This window comes from Salvelinus sp. IW2-2015, linkage group LG22, assembly GCF_002910315.2.
Source record: "Salvelinus sp. IW2-2015 linkage group LG22, ASM291031v2, whole genome shotgun sequence".
Classification (NCBI taxonomy): Eukaryota; Metazoa; Chordata; class Actinopteri; order Salmoniformes; family Salmonidae; genus Salvelinus; species Salvelinus sp. IW2-2015.
Genome location: NC_036862.1, coordinates 16,763,153 through 16,781,526, shown reverse-complemented (window position 1 = coordinate 16,781,526; position 18,374 = coordinate 16,763,153). Strand labels below are relative to the sequence as shown.

At 45.5% G+C, this 18,374-nt stretch overlaps 1 protein-coding gene across 5 annotated transcripts in view; it reads right to left on the bottom strand.

Annotated features, from left to right (window-relative positions):
• Positions 1 to 18,374, bottom strand: part of LOC111949606 (E3 ubiquitin-protein ligase TRIP12) — a 48,229-nt gene that overhangs the window by 3,327 nt on the left and 26,528 nt on the right. For 4 of the 5 annotated variants that reach the window (XM_070434074.1, XM_070434075.1, XM_070434076.1 and 1 more), the window contains 24 exons: positions 17,725 to 17,886; positions 17,387 to 17,455; positions 17,118 to 17,283; positions 16,792 to 16,909; positions 16,478 to 16,634; positions 16,102 to 16,255; positions 15,477 to 15,705; positions 15,248 to 15,366; positions 14,688 to 14,892; positions 14,462 to 14,562; positions 12,141 to 12,315; positions 11,362 to 11,503; positions 10,915 to 11,106; positions 8,162 to 8,313; positions 7,808 to 7,965; positions 7,504 to 7,577; positions 7,173 to 7,372; positions 6,065 to 6,192; positions 4,306 to 4,457; positions 3,716 to 3,858; positions 1,177 to 1,333; positions 879 to 977; positions 555 to 669; positions 89 to 243 (listed from right to left, as the gene is read on the bottom strand). In XM_070434074.1, the coding sequence (XP_070290175.1) occupies positions 89 to 243; positions 555 to 669; positions 879 to 977; positions 1,177 to 1,333; positions 3,716 to 3,858; positions 4,306 to 4,457; positions 6,065 to 6,192; positions 7,173 to 7,372; positions 7,504 to 7,577; positions 7,808 to 7,965; positions 8,162 to 8,313; positions 10,915 to 11,106; positions 11,362 to 11,503; positions 12,141 to 12,315; positions 14,462 to 14,562; positions 14,688 to 14,892; positions 15,248 to 15,366; positions 15,477 to 15,705; positions 16,102 to 16,255; positions 16,478 to 16,634; positions 16,792 to 16,909; positions 17,118 to 17,283; positions 17,387 to 17,455; positions 17,725 to 17,886 (3,522 nt within the window). The remainder of the gene's footprint in view (positions 1 to 88; positions 244 to 554; positions 670 to 878; positions 978 to 1,176; positions 1,334 to 3,715; positions 3,859 to 4,305; positions 4,458 to 6,064; positions 6,193 to 7,172; positions 7,373 to 7,503; positions 7,578 to 7,807; positions 7,966 to 8,161; positions 8,314 to 10,914; positions 11,107 to 11,361; positions 11,504 to 12,140; positions 12,316 to 14,461; positions 14,563 to 14,687; positions 14,893 to 15,247; positions 15,367 to 15,476; positions 15,706 to 16,101; positions 16,256 to 16,477; positions 16,635 to 16,791; positions 16,910 to 17,117; positions 17,284 to 17,386; positions 17,456 to 17,724; positions 17,887 to 18,374) is intronic. The other variant, XM_070434078.1, reaches the window with a different exon arrangement.

The following is an 18,374-nucleotide window of genomic DNA, read 5'->3' as shown; positions in this document are numbered from 1 at the left end:
AACTAAAAGTGAAGGTCTAGAAGCATTAGCAGTGGAGACTACACAGAGACTGGTCCACTGGTCAGAGGTACAAAGTGTTACTGTTTACCAGTCTGAAGTCCATTATGGCCTTGGCCATCAGCTTGCCCAGGAAGCGGAACTTCATCTTGATTTTGGCGATGTGTGCCGGTTTGGTTGTCCTGCCAAAGGGAACGGCAAACAGCCCTCGGGAGCTGAACATGTACTTTGTCCCTTCTTGGCTTCCTGGGAGAAGGAAACAAGATGGTGGAGAAGAGGACATTTAGGGAGAGGAAGAGTTGTTCCAATGTGGGTCTCAAAGACAAGCTACTCAGCAATGATGTCCTCTTTAGGAGCCCATATCTACGCATGTGACTTAACAGTTGCCACCCAGGCACATCTTAGAAAACTGTAGGAGAGCTTTTAAATCTAAAATAAATCCTATTTCTGTCCAAATTACGTTTTGTTGTTTGTTGCAGAAATCACTTCTAAAATGTTTTTAGGAGCTCCTATTTAGAGACAAATATATTCCCCAGAGGGTTGGAGTAGAAAGTTACCTTTTGGGTTGGACAGGGCGACCTCCTCACCCCTCCACAGCCCGAGGTCGGCCCTCTGCAGCTCCTGGGAGACCAGGGCGTAGAACTCCAGGGTGGGACCCAGCCCTGTGCCCACCTGACAGAAGGACAGAGACCGGGGGAGTAAGGGAGAGAGAGAAAGAAAGAAATAGAGGCAGGAGAGCGATGGAGCTTCTATCTAGATAAGTTTAGGGTCATGTTCAAAATCTACCCCCCCAAACGACTCCAGGTTCTGAGAGGGACAAAGTCAAAATGGAGGTGATTGAACAGTGCTCTGTAATGGGGGTGTGAACGCGTGTACTGTACCTCGTTCTCATACTGGATCTCCAGCATGGCTCTGGAGCTGCCGAGGTCCTGCATCACTGACTCCGCCTGCTTCAGCAGCTCCTCACGGTTTATCGTTCGCTAGAGACAGGGGGAAGAGCAGAAACGAGGAGTTAGTGAAAAGACAAACAGGAGTGGGTAGAGATCCAGCCTGCTTTTAGTAATTTTTAATTGGGGATGTCCACTCCTCTTGGCTACAGTTATTAAACCCATTCCAGAAAGGCATTTGAAATGCATACATTGAGTCGATTAGGTGACATTACACCAAAATGTTCAACACCTTTTTTCTGTCGAGGCGGGGCGCCACGCGGCTGTCCTGGGAATCTGACTGGTTGATCTCAGGGTTGGTGTCGAGGAGGCGCTGCATGGCCCGGTCACGGTCAAAAGCAGTCACATAGAAGAGCATCTGCCGTGTGTCGAATGGGAAGAAGAAGGGACTGGGGAAAAGGGAGAAACAATGATAGTTGGTCAAAATGCAAAGCATCTATATACTCACCGGACAGTTTATTAGGTACACCCATCTACACAGAACAAAAATATAAACGCATCATGTTAAGTGTCGGTTCCACCTTTCAACAAAAATGTCATTAACACATTTGTTCACATCCCTGTTAGTGTCATAATCCATCCATCTGACAGGTGTGGCATATCAAGAAGCTGATTAGACAGAATGATCATTACACAGGTGCACCTTGTGCTGGGGACAATAAAAGGCCACTAAAATGTGCAGTTGTCACAACACCAGATGTCAAGTTTTGAAAGAGCATTGACATGCTGACTGGAGGACTGTCCACCAGAGCTCTTGCAGATAATTTCTCTACCGTAAGCCTCCTCCAACATCCTTTTAGAGAATTTGGCAGTACGTCCAACCGTCCTCACAATGACAGACTGTGTAACCACACCAGCCCAGGACCTCCACATTTGGATTCTTCACCTGCGGGATCGTCTGAGACCAGCCATCTGATGAAACTGTGGGTTTATATAACCAAATGATTTGCACAAACGGTCAGAAACCGTTTCAGAGAAGCTCATCTGCGTGCTCACCAGGATCTTGACCTGACTGCAGTTCGGCGTCTTAAGACTTCAGTGGGCATATGCTCACCTTCGATGGCCCCTGGCACGCTGGAGAAGTGCGCTTCATGCATGAATCCCGGTTAACTGTACCGGGCAGATGGCAGACAGCGTGTATGGTGTCGTGTGGGCAAGCAGTTTGCCGATGTCAACGTTAGGAACAGTGCCCCATGGTGGCGGTGGGGTTTTGATACGGGCAGGCATAAGCTACGGACAACGAACAATTTCATCGATGGGAATTTTAATGCAGAGGTACTGTGACGAGATCCTGAGGCCCATTGTCGTGCCATTTATCCGCCACCATCACCTCATGTTTCAGCATGTTACTGCACGGCCCCATGTCGCAAGGATCTGTACACACTTCCTTGAAGAAGAAAATGGCCCAGTTCTTCAATGGCCTGCATACTCACCAGACATGTCACCCATTGGGCATGTTTGGGATGCTCTGGAATGTGTGTGCTCCAGGTCCTGACAATATATCCAGCAACTTCGCACAGCCATTGAAGAGTGGGACAACATTCCACAATCAGACTGCAATTCTATGTGAAGGAGATGTCGCACTGTATGAGGCAAATGGTGGTCACACCAGATACTGACTGGTTCTCTGATCCACACAACTACCTTCATTTTTCTTTAAAGGTATATGTGACCAACAGATGTATATCTGTAATACCAATCATGTGAAATCAATAGATTATGGCCTAATGATATTTTTTTAATTGACTGATTTCCTTATATGAACTGTAACTCAGTAAAAACTTTGAAATTGTTGCATGTTGCATTTATATTTTTAGTCAGTGTAGTACCAGGTCTGACCCTTCTTTGCCTCCAGAACAGCCGGAATTCTGTGGGCCATTCTACAAGGTGTCGGAAACGTTCCTGATGCGATGGCATCACGCAGTTGCTGCAGAAAGAAAGGCGGAACATTCATGGGAACAGCCCGATCCATCTCATCCTAAAGACGCTCTATTGGGTTGAGGCCACTCAAGTAAAGTGAACTTGCTCTCATGTTCCAGGCTGCTTTTCCACTCCTCAATTGTCCAGTGTTGGTGATTGCGTGCCCACTGGAGCCAATTCTTGTTTTTAGCTGATTGGAGTGAAACCCGGTGTGGTCGTCTGCTGCAATAGCCCATCCGTGACAAGCATTAACAAGGTGTGCACCACTAATGGTCCACTTGTGGCCCGCCTGTTAGTTTGCACGATTCTTGCCATTCCCCATCGACCTCTCGTCAGGTTTTCGCCGAAAGGAAAGCCATTAACTGGATGTTTTTTTGTTTGTCGCACCATTCTTGGTAAACCCTAGACACTGTCGTGAGTGAAAAGCCAAGGAGTGCGGGGTTTCTGAGATATTGGATCCGGTGCGCCTGGCACAGCCAATCATACCACACTCACTTAGAATGGGCAAAAAAAAGTGGCCTAACATTCAATCGAACAGTAACTGAATGCCTCGATGCCTGCTTTATCTAGTTGGCCACGTGACTCACTGTGTGTAGGCGCGATCCATTTGTGGAAGAGGTGGTGTACCTAATAAACTGGCCAGTAAGTATATATATTCAGTTGCTTATGTGGGGTTAATCTTGGGCCTGGAAGAGAAAATTGAAGTCTCAGTTTACTTCCTGAATTGAAATTGTCCCCAACCCTGGTCTAGACATGCGGTTTGAGGACATTGCATTAGTGAATACTCAGTCAAATATTCAGGAAAAGCTAGGTAGGTTCTTGTGGGTGTTTATGAGCTGAAAAGTAGTTACCAGGTCTTGCCGAGCTCTGTGAGCCAGGTGGGGATGTTGCCGGTCATGATGACCAGAGGGTCCTGCAGCTGTCGGTTGGCCTTGGCTGTCAGCTTACTGTTGATGAACTCACTGGTAGGGATGATCTCCTTAGACACAGCATTCTGAAAAAAACAACCTCAGTCTACTGGAACTACAACACAGTGCCCCTTCTCTGATGCAAAGAAACAGGGGGCTAGGTTGTTTGAATGAAAAAAATAACATTAATTTGGGCAACTGTGTGCACCAAACAGCTGTCTAGCTGGCAGACAGTTATATATATGGTACATTGTGGTTTACCTTCTACAAGCCCACAGACTATAAAGATATCTTTAGCATTATGTAGAACATGACACGGACAGTGGAATATGTTGGAGGCAGACATACAGGCTTGTGTCACAAATGGCAACGTATTCCCTACATGGTGGACTACTTCTGACCAGATCCCTATTGGTCCTGGTCAAAAGTAGTGCACTAATAAAAGGTTATAGGGTGCCTTCTGGGACTCAACCAGTATGTTCAGTTAGTGCCAGTATCTGTGGGCTGGAGAGTGGATAGGACAGGCTACTCACGTCGTACAGGTAGAACCAGTAACTACTAATGGAGTGCAGCACCCTCAGCAACAGGTTGACATCCAGAGACGGGTCGTCGAAGGTGATGCTCTCTGGGGGTTCTGACATGAGGTACATCTCCAACGGGCTGGCCACGCTGGGACACACGCCGTCTGGGAGAGGACAGCAAGTCAGGGTCATAATTTCGTGCACACGGTAGCAAAACGTTTTGCAATGGTAAACAAAAACAAGCGTTTCTTATTGGACAAGGGCAGGTAGTCACTTGTTTGACCTTTTCTTCCGTTTTGTGGCCAATGAATACGACACAGATGTGGTAGCTAAACTGACATGATAAAATGTATAGTATGAGATAAGGACTTGAGTGGGCAGATTTAGTGTAGGTCAAAGAATGATCAAATCTCCTATGTAGTGCACTACTTTCAAAAGTAATACGGTGTAGAGAATAGAGTGTCATTTGAAACTGTAAAAGCCCTTTGGCCAGGGGGTTAGTGCAAAAGCAAAGTTTCGGAAATACATTTGATTAATTGATTAGACAGACCATATCTGTGGGTTTGTGTGAAGAGGTAATCTCAGGTCACATTAATTCAGATGGTAAAAAAAAAAGTCAATTGACCAGTCACTAAGCACCGCCCCAGAATTTTGGGCACACCGATGGATAGCAACTGTAGTCCAACACCTCGGACAAGCTCATGTTTAAAACCCTTGGAAGCCATGGAGGGCTATGATTTTTTAAAACGATGATACATGAAATAGAGCCTGTTGTAATATTTTTCGAAAACAAAATTATACTGCGGTTACATTGTTTGCTCGCTAGCAACGTACAAGACCATTCGGAGGAGCAGAAAGGAAATATATTTTTTACACTGATCGGCTACCATATGGGGCCAAAAGTGTTTATTGGGATCTCTTCTTGAAGATAGTAGTTTCCTTATGTTTTGATCGCATACAGACCGACCCTTCACCAGTTGTTTAAAGACAATGTTACATATAGGGTTAATATAACTGGTTCTGCAAATGCATGTTAGCTAGCTAAGTTGGCTATATTAAAAGAAAAATGCTAATTTGCTGTTGACATTAGCCAACAATTAGAGCGCGCTTAGCAGAAAAAGTAAGAAAGCTCAGGAAAAACATTGACACATTTATCCCCTTATTTTTGTTGCCACAAAACGACCTCCATATTCCCATGGGTTACCTTCAGACGAGTCCCATGATACTCGTGGGGGTCGTAGAGCAAAACAGAGAACATCCTTGTGAGTCATCTTTCCACTACAGACGTTTTCGTGAGAAGACCAATTTTCAGGAATGTCTCATGGTATGAAAAGCACCGCTATAACTCAGCCAACTTCCATCGCAGATGCGGAAGGACGACATGGGCAGATAAGGTGGATTTAGACGCAGCCCTTGCAAAAAAAACATCTCTAGCTTAAACTGACATTTTGATGGGGATTCTTATTTTTTACTTAGATTGATGCACGGGTTCAGAAATAGACTTAAGGATTACAAACAGTTTGAGATCATTGTGAGGGGTTTTCGCCAGTGGTTTGAAAGATGAATTGGGCTTCGTGAAAATGTTGACCGAGGTTGCAACAGTAACCAAGGGGGGCAAGGCTTAGCGAAGGGTCAGCTCACTCCCTCCCCACTGTAAGGAGTACATTAGAGTTGCACTATAAAATAAACCAGCAGAACTTGTCTCAGTCTCCAGGCCAGTAGACAACACAGACACCCACCTAGGCCCAGAGGTGGTGGTAGTGGTTCCTACCGTGCCACAGCTCGTCCTGTTTCTTGGCATTGCGGGGCGAGGTCTTGGTGGGGGCAGTCTGTGCCCGGCCCCTCTTCCCTCCCACCACATCCTTAGTGCCATCCTCATCCTCCCTCACTGGCTTATACCTGATGGGATAGAGAGTCTCTACATAAAGCATATCGTGGAACATGACTACACTGCCATGTCAGTTGCATTTGATCACTAACTCAGCCACCTATTAGACATGTGTGTTTGTATGTGAGACATCTCAACCCTAACAGCCACCTACTACAAGCATCAKTCAGATATGTTCAGGGCCAAATGCGGGTATATTTAGGTATTGGCGGGCAAGAAAGTCTGTTTCACCCGCCACACTGGCGGGTGGTCAATTTGCAGGGCTCTAGTGTGAGCATTACATTTGTGACTAAAAATAGACAATTGCACATGCGCTTATAGTTAGAAAAATGCTGTAATAACTGTTTTTAAAGTAATTCTGCTGTTTTGTTTCATAGCTGTTTATTGCACAAATAAAAACGAATCCTATATCCCACCTCAAGCAGCAACACTGCCTGGCAGGGGAGCTAAGCTCACTGAGTGAAGTGCTGATCGATACATTTTGAGGCACTGGGCACATGCATAAAAGATAGTCTAATATACTCTATTTACATTGTTTTGTTCACAAGTTCAGTTGTTTTTCAGCGCTAGTTTGAGTCTGCTGCTTCAACTGAGAGCGAAGAGACGTCTAAGATGTCAAATCTTAGACATGTGACTGGACTCGGGTGGCCCCGTTACTATGGTAACCACGTGCCCTTAAAAGCGCAGCAGAACATTTTGTGTCTGATAATTTTAATTAAAAGAGGTAAAAAAATGAAATGAAATCGAGCAATATACCACATTATTTCTTACTAATACATTTCTTGTTTTAGAAACATGGTCATCTGTTTTATGTAATTACAGCAAAAAAATATTTTGGCTGATAAAACAAATCTGAGGGGCTGGTAGATTTTCTCATCTACCTGCCACAGTGGCTGGTGGACCAAAAACACAATTTTAGGCTATGGTTGCGTTCGTTAATCAGTCCAGCCTATAGACTGGTGTGTGTGGACAGCCAGCGTAAAGGGGATACCATATGGTGTGGGTTTTGGTCCAGATGCCGGCCCGTCCGAGCGGGTTGGCCTCGTCGTCCGTTGACTCCCTCTCCTCCTCTGCCTGCAGGCTGAACTGCCGCACTGCCTGGTAAACCGTCATGTTGTAGGGCAGCAGGTGGTCGCCGATGTAGAACTGCAGCCGGTGGCGCACGCTGCCTGAGTTCAGGAACTGGGCCGCCTGTACCGGGAGAGACGGTCAAGTTATTGTGTTCAAGTTAGGGTTGGAGGTAACAGAATAAGTTATGAGTGGGGGGGGAGAGGTATCATCCGATATTGAGAGTATTTTACAAGGACATTGTAGCCACGTACCAGCGATTCGTCAATTTCATCGTCTGAACCATCATCGTCACTGTCCTCATCCTCCTCTCTGATTCGTCCGTAACCTTTAGAGATAAAAAGTCCCATTGAGCACATCAGCATGTTATCCATTAATGTCAGCAATGAGGAGACATTCTATTCTGCCAACAGAGAAGGAAGAACAGAAATACTCTGGGAAGGAACTTGAGAAAGCAGCCCAGCTAGGTGAAGATCATTTGTGCGTGATCTATGTCCTCACGGAGTGAAAGAGCTTAAGTCAGTAACTCAATGCAAAGTGAAAGTTCCCAGTTCTTACCTCGGACGACCAGGTAACGTTCAATTGCCTGTACCAAGGCCAGGGGATCAATCTTCACCGGGCCCCCCTTCCACTGCTTCACATTGGTACAGTCCGGGTGCCTCTGCAGCTGACACTTGAGTTGGTGTGTGTTGAAGAACTTCAGAGCCTGAGAACCTCTGAAGAACACACAAGTCAATAGACAAGATCACAATGATACAAAAGAGGTAAATACTGGCAAGTCCCCTTCCTTGACCTACACCCATAGACTTCAATAGGACATCACACATGAAGTAACCACACATTAGTGAATGGCTGACAAAAATAGGGTTTGTGGAACAAAAGGAAGGGATGGAACTTGGTAAATGAACTAACCTGCTCCCGTTGCCGTTGCCACTGGGGAAGTCGTGCACCTTGACAGGGAACTGCTCCATCTGGCTTAGGCAGTTGTTCATCTTGCGCACCAGTGACAGCAGGGGCCCGTTCTCAGATGGCTCCAGGCGGCCTGCCGGCTCCATCCCCGGGATCTGGACGGGCATAACACAGGAGGGACACACTTCAAACAAACTGCAAAGACTTGTCGTATTCATCAGGACACACCGTAGAAACATTTTTGAAACAGAATTTTAAAAAGCATTTATTTCTGGGATAAGTTTAGGTAGTTCCTCCCTTTAGTTTTATTCCATTTGTTTCCTACTGAGTACAACCAGGGTTGAATATTGCCATTGTAAAAAAACTGACAAAGCATGGTTTTGCAATCAATTGTGTCATACTGTATTTAGACTGTTCAAAAGATGGGCCCACTCAAAACCATGAAAAGGAATAACCCAAGGAGGCCTAGATGCAAAATACTTAATTTAATCCATGCTTGAAAAAATACAAAGAATGACAGTGCAAGGAGCTATAAGAAAGTTGAGCTGAAATAAAAGATTGCAGACATTATCCATACGGACAAAAAGTTAATTCCCTAAAATGTTGTGCACAAATTTGTTTACATTCCTGTTAGTGAGCAATTCTCCTTCGCCAAGATAATCTATCCACCTGACAGCTGTGGCGTTAATCTTTCAAGGAGCTGATTTAAAAGCATGATCATTACACAGGTGCACCTTGAACTGGGGACAATAGGCCATTAAAATGTGCAGTTTTGTCACAACATAATGCCACAGATGTCTCAAGTTGAGGGAGTGTGCATTTGGCATGCTGACTGCAGGAATATCCACCAGAGCTGTTGCTAGAAGTTTAAACGTTCATTTCTCTACCATAAGCCGCCTCCGTGGTTTTAGAGAATTTAACAGCATATCCAACCGGCCTCACACCCACAGACGACGTGTATGGCGTTGTGTGCGCGAGCGGTTTGCTGACGTCAACGTTGTGAACAGAGCGCCCCATGGTGGCGGTGGGGGTATGGTATGGGCAGGCATAAACTAAAGACAACAAACACAATTGCATTTTATGGATGGCAATTTCAATGCACAGAGATACCATGACGAGATCCTGAGGCACACTGTCGTGCCATTCATCCGCCGCCATCAACTCATGTTTCCACATAACGCACAGACCCATGTCGTAAGGATCTGTACACAATTACTGGAAGCTGAAAATGTCCCAGTTCTTTAAAAATGACCTGCATACTCACTAGACATGTCACCCATTGAGCATGTTTGGGATGCTATCGATCGATGTGTACAACGTGTTACAGTTCACGGCAATATCCAGAGAGGGACAACATTACACAGCCCACAATCAACAGCCTGATCAACTTCATGCGAAGGATGTGTCACGCTGCATGAGGATCAACGCCCCTAATTTTATTAATATTTTTCAAGTACCAACAGATGCATCTCTATTCCCAGTCATGTGAAATCCATAGATTAGGGCCTAAAGCATTTATTTCAATTGAACGATTTCCTTAAATGAACTGTAACGGAGTAAAATCTTTGAAATTGTTGCATGTTGCGTTTATATTTTTGCTCAGTATAAATAAAAAAGGAGCATACGTTTCAGCCTTATGCCTTCAGAGCTGTACAAACAAACGAGGAGACACGTATTTAAGACACCTGCTGTGCGTAACAGGAGCAAGCAGCTATAGTTCATTAGATACTGGCAAATTGGTAGTTAAATGTATATTAACAGGGAATATGTAGAAGAATATTAAAAACTGACAATTCAAATGTCACATAATTTTTAAAAAGACAACGGTCTAAGCCAGTGTTTCCCAACTTCCATTGTGTTGTAGCCCAGGACAAAAACACCCGATTCAACTTGTCAACTAATCACCAAGGCCTCAATGAGCTGAATCAGGTGTTTTTGCCCAGGGCTACAACAAAAATGTGCTGTTGTGGATACTCAAAGACCGGAGTTGGGAAACACTGGTCCAACCTACATAATGTAGGGCTCCCGAGTGGGGCAGCAGTCTATGGCACTGCATCTCGGTGCTAGAGGCGTCACTACAGACCCTGGTTCGATTCCAGGCTGAATCACAACCGGCCGTGATTGGGAGTCCCATGGGGCAGCGCACAATTGACCCAGCGTCATCCGGATTTGGCTGTCAACTGACTTGACAAGTTAAATAAAAAGTTTAAAAAATATATATATATATTTTWAAAAAAGACTAAAAAGACTACATTATATAAGCAATAGATATAGATGCAATACTCTAGTAGGCCACAAAACTTGAGGGTGGGGCTCAGTTGAGTGAGTACCTTTTGAACTCTAGGAGAAAAATATACATACAGACCAGCTGCCATTCATTCTAGCCTGAGCGCAAACCCTCATACTGGCTTTATAATGTATTTAGAGCCATGAGATGTATAGCCAATAACTAGGGCCTTGTGTTTATCTTGGTCAGGTCAATCTGAAGTGGTCAGGGAAAAACTTGATGCCCTACTAGCGCAACATGGCCCATTTGTTTGTGTGACAGCCTTCCTAGACAGATGTTTTTATTTATTTTTAAAGATGCCCTCAGCTCCAGTCTCTGCCAACATGGCCTATTAGACTGGAGTTGGCTACATTCAGTCACTGGATACTGAGAAAGGATGAACGTCTTCATCGGGCGAAAGACAAACGTCTGATAATAGAAACAGAATCTCATTCTAGTTCTGTGCTTCAGACCAGCCGAACAGCCTTACCGGGCAGCCGTAGAAGACGTGCAGGAACCTCTTGAGGCGGACGTCACGGCTGACCAGGTCACGGTCACTGCTGGAGGTCAGGTAAAGCAGCAGCTGCTTGACCAGGCCGCTGTGCTGGATCTCGAACGACGACACGTCCGACTCTGACACGATGCTGCAGATCTCCACGAGGCACTCCACGCCACCGTCCATCTGGTGGGGGATTGGGGGTGTGACAGCGGTCAAGAAGTGTATCATAACCCAAGTCACTCACCATCATACCTTAATGACCTTGTCTTTAGCTAGCAATGTAGATAGTACCATCAAAACAGCAAAGCAAAACAGCTGTTCTCAAGTTAGTATTAGCAAACAGGGTCTCCAAAGCAGTCTCCAAGATCTCAACTAATGACTATTTACTTTCATCATGTGCAATACTACAACATGGGAGAGTGTTGGTGAGTACAGTACCTGTAGGCTGAGCTGTTGCGTGGCGGTGCAGAGTCTCTGGAGTACATTTAGTGCGGGGTTGCTGCCATCAATGTTTTCAGTGTTGAAGTAGCGTGCCACAAACTTACAGGCCTGCTCTTTGATCCAAGTCTTGATCTTGTCCCTGTAAGGGGGCGACCATCATCATCACCACTACTACTATTGGCTGTCTTGTTTTCTCAATTCTTTAACTCCTTCACAAAGACCATTGGAGGAGGTTGTCCAAGGGGAGAGACCTTGGAACCAGGAGGAATCTAAGATTCGACAGCTTGGGTGCAATCGATTTGACTAAACCAGGGGTGTCAAACAGAGCCCAAGGGCCAAATCCGCAAGCCCATTCAATTTTAAGTGCAGCCCTCAGGACCTGAGACTGCCAAACGAGGGGCACATTATTTGGGATTAAACTCTTGCTATGTCACGTGACAGTCTGTATTGAATGGCACCTTTCCCCAAAGCGTTCAACGTTCTTGGACAGGTATGTTTGCACCGTGTGGTGGGGTGTGAAGCAATGAGTGACAAATTTAAAAGGGTAACGTTGCATTTTGAATGCTCATATTTACACAACCAAACCTGTTTTTCAACTGATCTTCAGGAACAGCACCGTTGCACACCAATTTTCATACTGAACACAGCCCTAGCTACATTTTCTGAGCGAGCCAATGATAACCACCAACACCACTATTATAATCTCCACCACTAATACCAACACTGCGATAAAATCATCATCATCATCACCACCACYGTAATGGTTTCCGTCGTACCTGTTGTTGGAGACAGAGTCCTTGGGAAGGGCGCGTGCCAGGCCACTCACACCGGCCGTGCGAGAGGGCTCAGAGTTGGTGCTGTTGGTCTGGGCGCCCAGCTTGCCCCAGGTCTTGGGGTTCAGACTGGCCAAGAAGGAGGATTTGGGGGACTGAGTAGTGGTAGGACTCTTGGCTGTAGGAACAGTAGAATGGTTAGTCACAGGATGAAACATGACAAAGTGGGTCTCAAATGATACCCTATACTTGAGTGTTTCCCAAACTCGGTCCAGGGACACCAAAGGGGTGCACATTTTGTTTTTTTCCCAAGCACTAGACAGCCAATTAAAATCATCAAAACTTAATGATTGGTAGATTATTTGAATCAGCTGTGTAGTGCCAGGGCAAACACCTAAACATGCACCCCTTCGGAAACTCCGTTATAGTTGTTTGAAACAGACACCAGATTCTCTAGCAGATATTAAAGAATGAAGTCATGCTGTATTTATTTAGGTCAAGAAATCATAAGGATCAGTTTGCATTCTGCATAAATGTCCCAAATATCCCAGGACTCCAGGCACAAAGAGGCATGAGACCAATGATGCCGCAAATGAGAACCAATTTTGAAGCATCGACTCGTCCTGGTTTTACACACACTAACAGTCAAAAGGTTGCGACACCTACTCATTCCAGGGTTTCTTTAGTTTAAAACATTTCTACATTGTAGAATAATAGTGATGACATCAAAACTATGAACTAACACATATGGAATCATGTAGTAACCAAAATATAAAAAATAAATTGTGTTGAACAAGTCAATATATTTTATATTTGAGATACTTCAAAGTAGCCACCCTTCGCCTTGACAGCTTTGCACACTCTGCATTATCTCAACCAGCTTCATGAGGTAGTCGCCTGGAATACATTTCTATTAACAGGTATACCTTAAGTTAATTTGTGGAATTTCCTTCTTAATGCATTTGAGCCAATCAGTGTTGTGATAAGGTAGGGTTGGTATACAGAAGATAGCCCTATTTGGTAAAAGACCAAGTCTATATTACGACAACAGCAGCTCAAATAAGCAAAGAGAAACGATAGTCGATCATTACTTTAAGACATGAAGGTCAGTCAATGTGGAAAATGAAGAAACTTTCAAAGTTCTTGACAAGTGCAGTCACAAAAACCATTAATCGCTATGATGAAACTGGCTCTCATGAGCACTGCCACAGGAAAGGAAGACCCAGAGTTACCTCTGCTGCAGAGGATAAGTTCATTACAGTTACCAGCCTCAGAAATCGCAGCCCAAATAAATGCATCACAGAGCTCAAGTAACAGACACATCTCAACATCAACTGTTCAGAGGAGACTGTGTGAATCAGGCCTTCATGGTAAAAGTGCTGCAAAGAAACTACTACTAAAGGATACCAATAAGAAGAGACTTGCTTGGGCCAAGAAACACGAGCAATGGACATTAGACCGGTGGAAATCTGTCCTTTGGTCTGATGAGTCCAAATTGGAGATTTTTGGTTCCAACTACTGCGTCTTTGTGACGCGGTGTGGGTGAACAGACGATCTCTGCATTTGTGGTTCCCACTGTGAAGCATGGAGGTGGTGTGATGGTGCTTTGCTGGCACACTGTCTGATTTATTTGGAATTCAAGGCATACTTAACCAGCATGGCTACCACAGCATTCTACAGCGACACACCATCCCATCTGGTTTGTGCTTAGTGGGACTATCATTTGTTTTTCAACAGGACAATGATCCAACACACTTCCAGGCTGTGTAAGGGCTATTTGACCAAGGAGAGTGATGGAGTGCTGCAGCAGATGACCCAACCTCATCCCAAACCATCTCAATTAGGTTGAGTTGGACCACAGATTGATGGAAAAGCAGCCAACAAGTGGTCAGCATGTGGGAACTCCTTCAAGACTGTTGGAAAAGCATTCCAGGTTAAGCTGGTTGAGAGAAGACCAAGAGTGTGCAAAGCTGTCATCAAGGCAAAGGGTGGCTACTTTGAAGAATCTCAAATATATTTTGATTTAACACTTTTTTGGTTAATACATGATTCCATGTGTTATTTTATAGTTTTGATGTCTTGACTACTTTTATACAATGTAGAACAGCCAAAATAAAGAAATCCTTGAATGAGTAGGTGTCCCCAAACTTTTGACTTGTACTGTATGTATGCATACATACACACACGCATGTGTACACACACACACAGGAATTTTACCTATACTACTACAAATGTATCATTGACATTTAGCACTATTTGTATCACCTGTGAGAACCATGTGCATCCAGGCTTAGAGACTGTATGATACTTCCAATAACAATTACCCTGATTGTCTACTTTGTCTTCGTCCCTGGGAGGAGAGTACTTAGGCCTTCTGGGCCCTCTCTTAGGCAGACGTTTTCTCTTCAGCACATCACTTAACCGCCTAGGAGAGAGGGCAAGATTAATGTTGTTCTATGGAGGAGTGTATGAGTGTCCTTGCGTGTGGTATCTGACCTATCATACATGCACATTCACGTATTCATGTATTTAGTATTCGTGGTCTCTCACCCCTGTGGGCTGAGGTCCAGTGAGTCGTCCATGCTGTGCTGGAAGCTAGGTGAGCCCAGGTCTGGGGGGGCGGTGGTGGCCGCCGTAGTGTTTGCAGTGCTGATGGTGGTGGTACACAGGCTAGCCGTGCCGCTGGTGCACGCCTTCGGGGGACTAGTGAGGAAGGCCTCCGACTCAGCCAGGTTCTTCACCTGGTGCATCACACCTGGAAGGGGATGAGGGCAGAGGTGAGGGCAGATGGAATACAGCGAAATTCCTCTTTTCCCAATTCTGACATTAACAAGGTTGGTGTCAGAAATTGTGATTCAATAAATCAGGCATTTAACTACATAAACAGCTTTCTGTGGTCCATGACATAAGTGCACTGTGGTGTGACATCCCAATTTTATGTCCTCAGTGTTGACTTTGCTAAAAATACATTGAAGCTCAAATAGCAATGAAGGACCAATTCTAACAGGTCCTCTGAACCGCAGCTCCTGGTGCTAGAAAAGAGCTGTGTGTTTTGGATCATTACGGGTCAGCTCCTCTAGGGAGACACCGGCTCAGGCAGGATCTATCACCTTCTCTTCTGAAGAAGACACTGAATACGTCGGGCAGCTTCTGCATGAGGATCTCAGCCATCTGCAGAGAGCCCACTACAATCTTCAGGTCCTGGCTGGACAGCATGGAGGCAATGTGACTGGGAGAAGGAAACAGACAAACACAGGTTCAGGTGTGATGTGAAGACGCATGTCGTACTGACTATTTCTTTTTGTCTATGGAGGCAGCAATTTTGACTCAAAAGTTCACCTGGACACAGCGTGGTTTCTCAGCACGTCCTTGAGGAGCTCGGCATCGGCGAAGAAGATGATCCTGAGGATGGCTCGGAGGCACTTATGTCTGACGGCTGGGCCGGCCGATGAGCTGTACACCTCGTACAGCACCCCGAACAGGGTCTTGATGAAGCACTTGGCCAACTCAGGGTCCTCCTTCATCAGCTGGGCCCGGGCATCCTCCCTCCTCACCTCCTGGTGACCCCCTGGAGGACAGACAGGGGAAAACTCATGTAAGAATTGATAATTCCTTTGACTCAAAAGGAGAAATTGGATTCCATCAGCTAGTGCAGAAGACACGATTTCACAAAAAGATGCGTCAAGAGCTGCCTCTTGAGCACGTCTGCATTGGGAAAAAGGTAATCTGCCCTCAATGGGACTACCTGGTTCAAATGCTCAATAAAAATACCAATAACTTGGGGCACTGACCCCTTTCTCCACTGGGTCTATAGCGATCTATAAAATGTATATTTTCCGGTGAATAGAGCTAGTCTCAGAACCCAATCAGGGCATCATACGACAGCAACTGACATGAAACGCATACAACTGACACCAGTTTGGGGATAGTCTATGACTAGAGGTAATGATGGTCTCTCTCTCACCAGTAGTGGGGTTGGCTAAGGGGTTGGGTTTCCTCTGGATACCCCGTGCTGTGCCAGTGTCCTCGTTGATCTGCTGCATAGAGTTGAAGTCGATGGTGTAGACGCGGCCCAGGGTGGACAGGCTGATCTCGTCCTCTCCGTTCTGGTGGGCCGTCTGGAGAGGAAGAGAGAACCAGACACCCCCAGACGTTAGTGTAACACTGGGCTACACAGGGGATTCACACAGCTCACAACATATCAAGACTGAAACAGTCTACTTCCGTGTAGTATAGGTAGAGCATAGAGTTTTCTGACTACCTGACGAGGACAAACTCTGGGCCCCAAATCTGGAAGAAAATTCCCTATAATGGAGCGGAGCAGCATGTCTGTTCTTTACCTCAATGATGCGGCTGTCGATGCGGTTGTAGGGGTGCCACAGGCCCCGGTCGTCCCTCCACTGCCAGATGGCCCCCTCTGTGGCCTGGGCACTGCCCTTCTTCAGCATGAGGTCCACAGCAAAGATGCCCTCTCTGGGCAGGCAGGGCATCAGCTCGCTGGTGAAGGGGGGACAACAGTTAGCAAAGTGCATCAGGGAAATTAGCAAACAAGCCATCTGTGACACGTGCATGGAGGCCGCTATCTTTATGCACATCCACCATTAGGGAAGAAATGGTTGTTGTAACGTTGAGAGCAGCAGAGGGGGTTCCTTACCAGATGAGTGAGGTGAGTTCATAGAGCTCCTGGGGGCTCCGGGGCACCAGGTCAATCTGCTCCTGGCAGCTACCGTTGGCCGCGCCGCACAGAAGGAAGCGCAGAGTCTCTGCAATATCTGAACAAAGACAACGTGCTTAGTTTTCCCTCTTTCCACAGGCTATTGGCTTGATACAGTCAGGGACTTGGCCATGGAGGCATTTAGACTGTCATTATATATAGTTAACTTTAACAAAATTATGTAAGCTGCATTTTTAGGCTTTATTCAAGTGAGCGGTGTAAATGCATACCAATAGAAAGTGTGTTTGTCTGCATGAGCCACTTACTCTGCTTCATGAGCTGCACGGCCAGACAGGGGCAGTTGGAGCACATGAGGGAGAACATACGCACCACCATGATGAACATGCCCGAGCTGAGCACGGGCGGGGTGACCACCAGCAGCTGCTGGATGTTGGTCAGCAGGTCCCGCGAGGCCACCTGCTGCAGCAGGTTCTGTGGACAGTGGTCACATAGAGGTCAGTCATAATTGGTCTGTTCAGGAGGGTGAGAGATGTTAGAGCCATAGAAACGTGTCGAGTAGAAACGCCTCACTCACCTCCTCGTGTTGAAAGTTGTCCACCAGCCTGGCAAAACAGAGACAAGTGCTTTCAACGGATTTCTTATCCTGTACAGGGGCTGGCTCTTATACACATCTAGATGTGTATAAGAGACAGGTAAAGTCCCAAATGTACATACTTGAGTAAAAGATACCTTGAGGACTCAAGTAAAAGTGAAAGTCACAAACTAAAGGAAAAGGATAAGGTTTGAAATAAACTTAAGTATCAAACGTTTAAAAAAAATCTAATTCCTTATATTATGCAAACCAGACGGCATCATTTTCTTGTTTCTTTAATTAACGGATAGCCAGCATGTAAAAGGTGAATGTATGTGTACCTGGTGTGTGAGTCTCTGGGTCAGCAGTGGCAGAGAGTCAGAGACAAAGTGGAATTCGTCAGGGGTGATGCTCTGGCAGCAGTTGGCGGCAATGGCCAGGGCATTCCTCTGGGCGTTGATGCTGAAGAACTCCAGGTACAGCAGACAGTCAGCCAGGCCACCCTGCACGACACAGGAAACACAGTTAAACACAAGAATTTGGGATAGCTGGCACACACGATGACCATTAAATGTGTGAATTCAAAATGGCTTTTCTACCCCGTTTCATTTATTAAAGTGATATTCTTATTCTGTATTGCACAACTATCATACAGCAACCATTTATTAACACTGAGGGATCTCTGACCATCAAATTGTTGAAATAAAAAACGGCTTTCGTTCATCTCTACATTCCTGTACATAACATTGAATATTACATTTATGCGTCACTGCACAACAGGGTTTCCGTTAGGAATAAGTGGCACTGGATAATGTGACCGGGATGATTTTAATATACCATCCATTTGAGAAATTCACCAGACCCATAAACCATCAGGGTGTCCCTCCACAGTTCTCAGAATGATAGAAATCACATTTAGATTATGGTAAAGCATCTTAACAGAACATGCAACTCATGTAAATGAAGCATCCAACAGAACGTTATTTTCAAA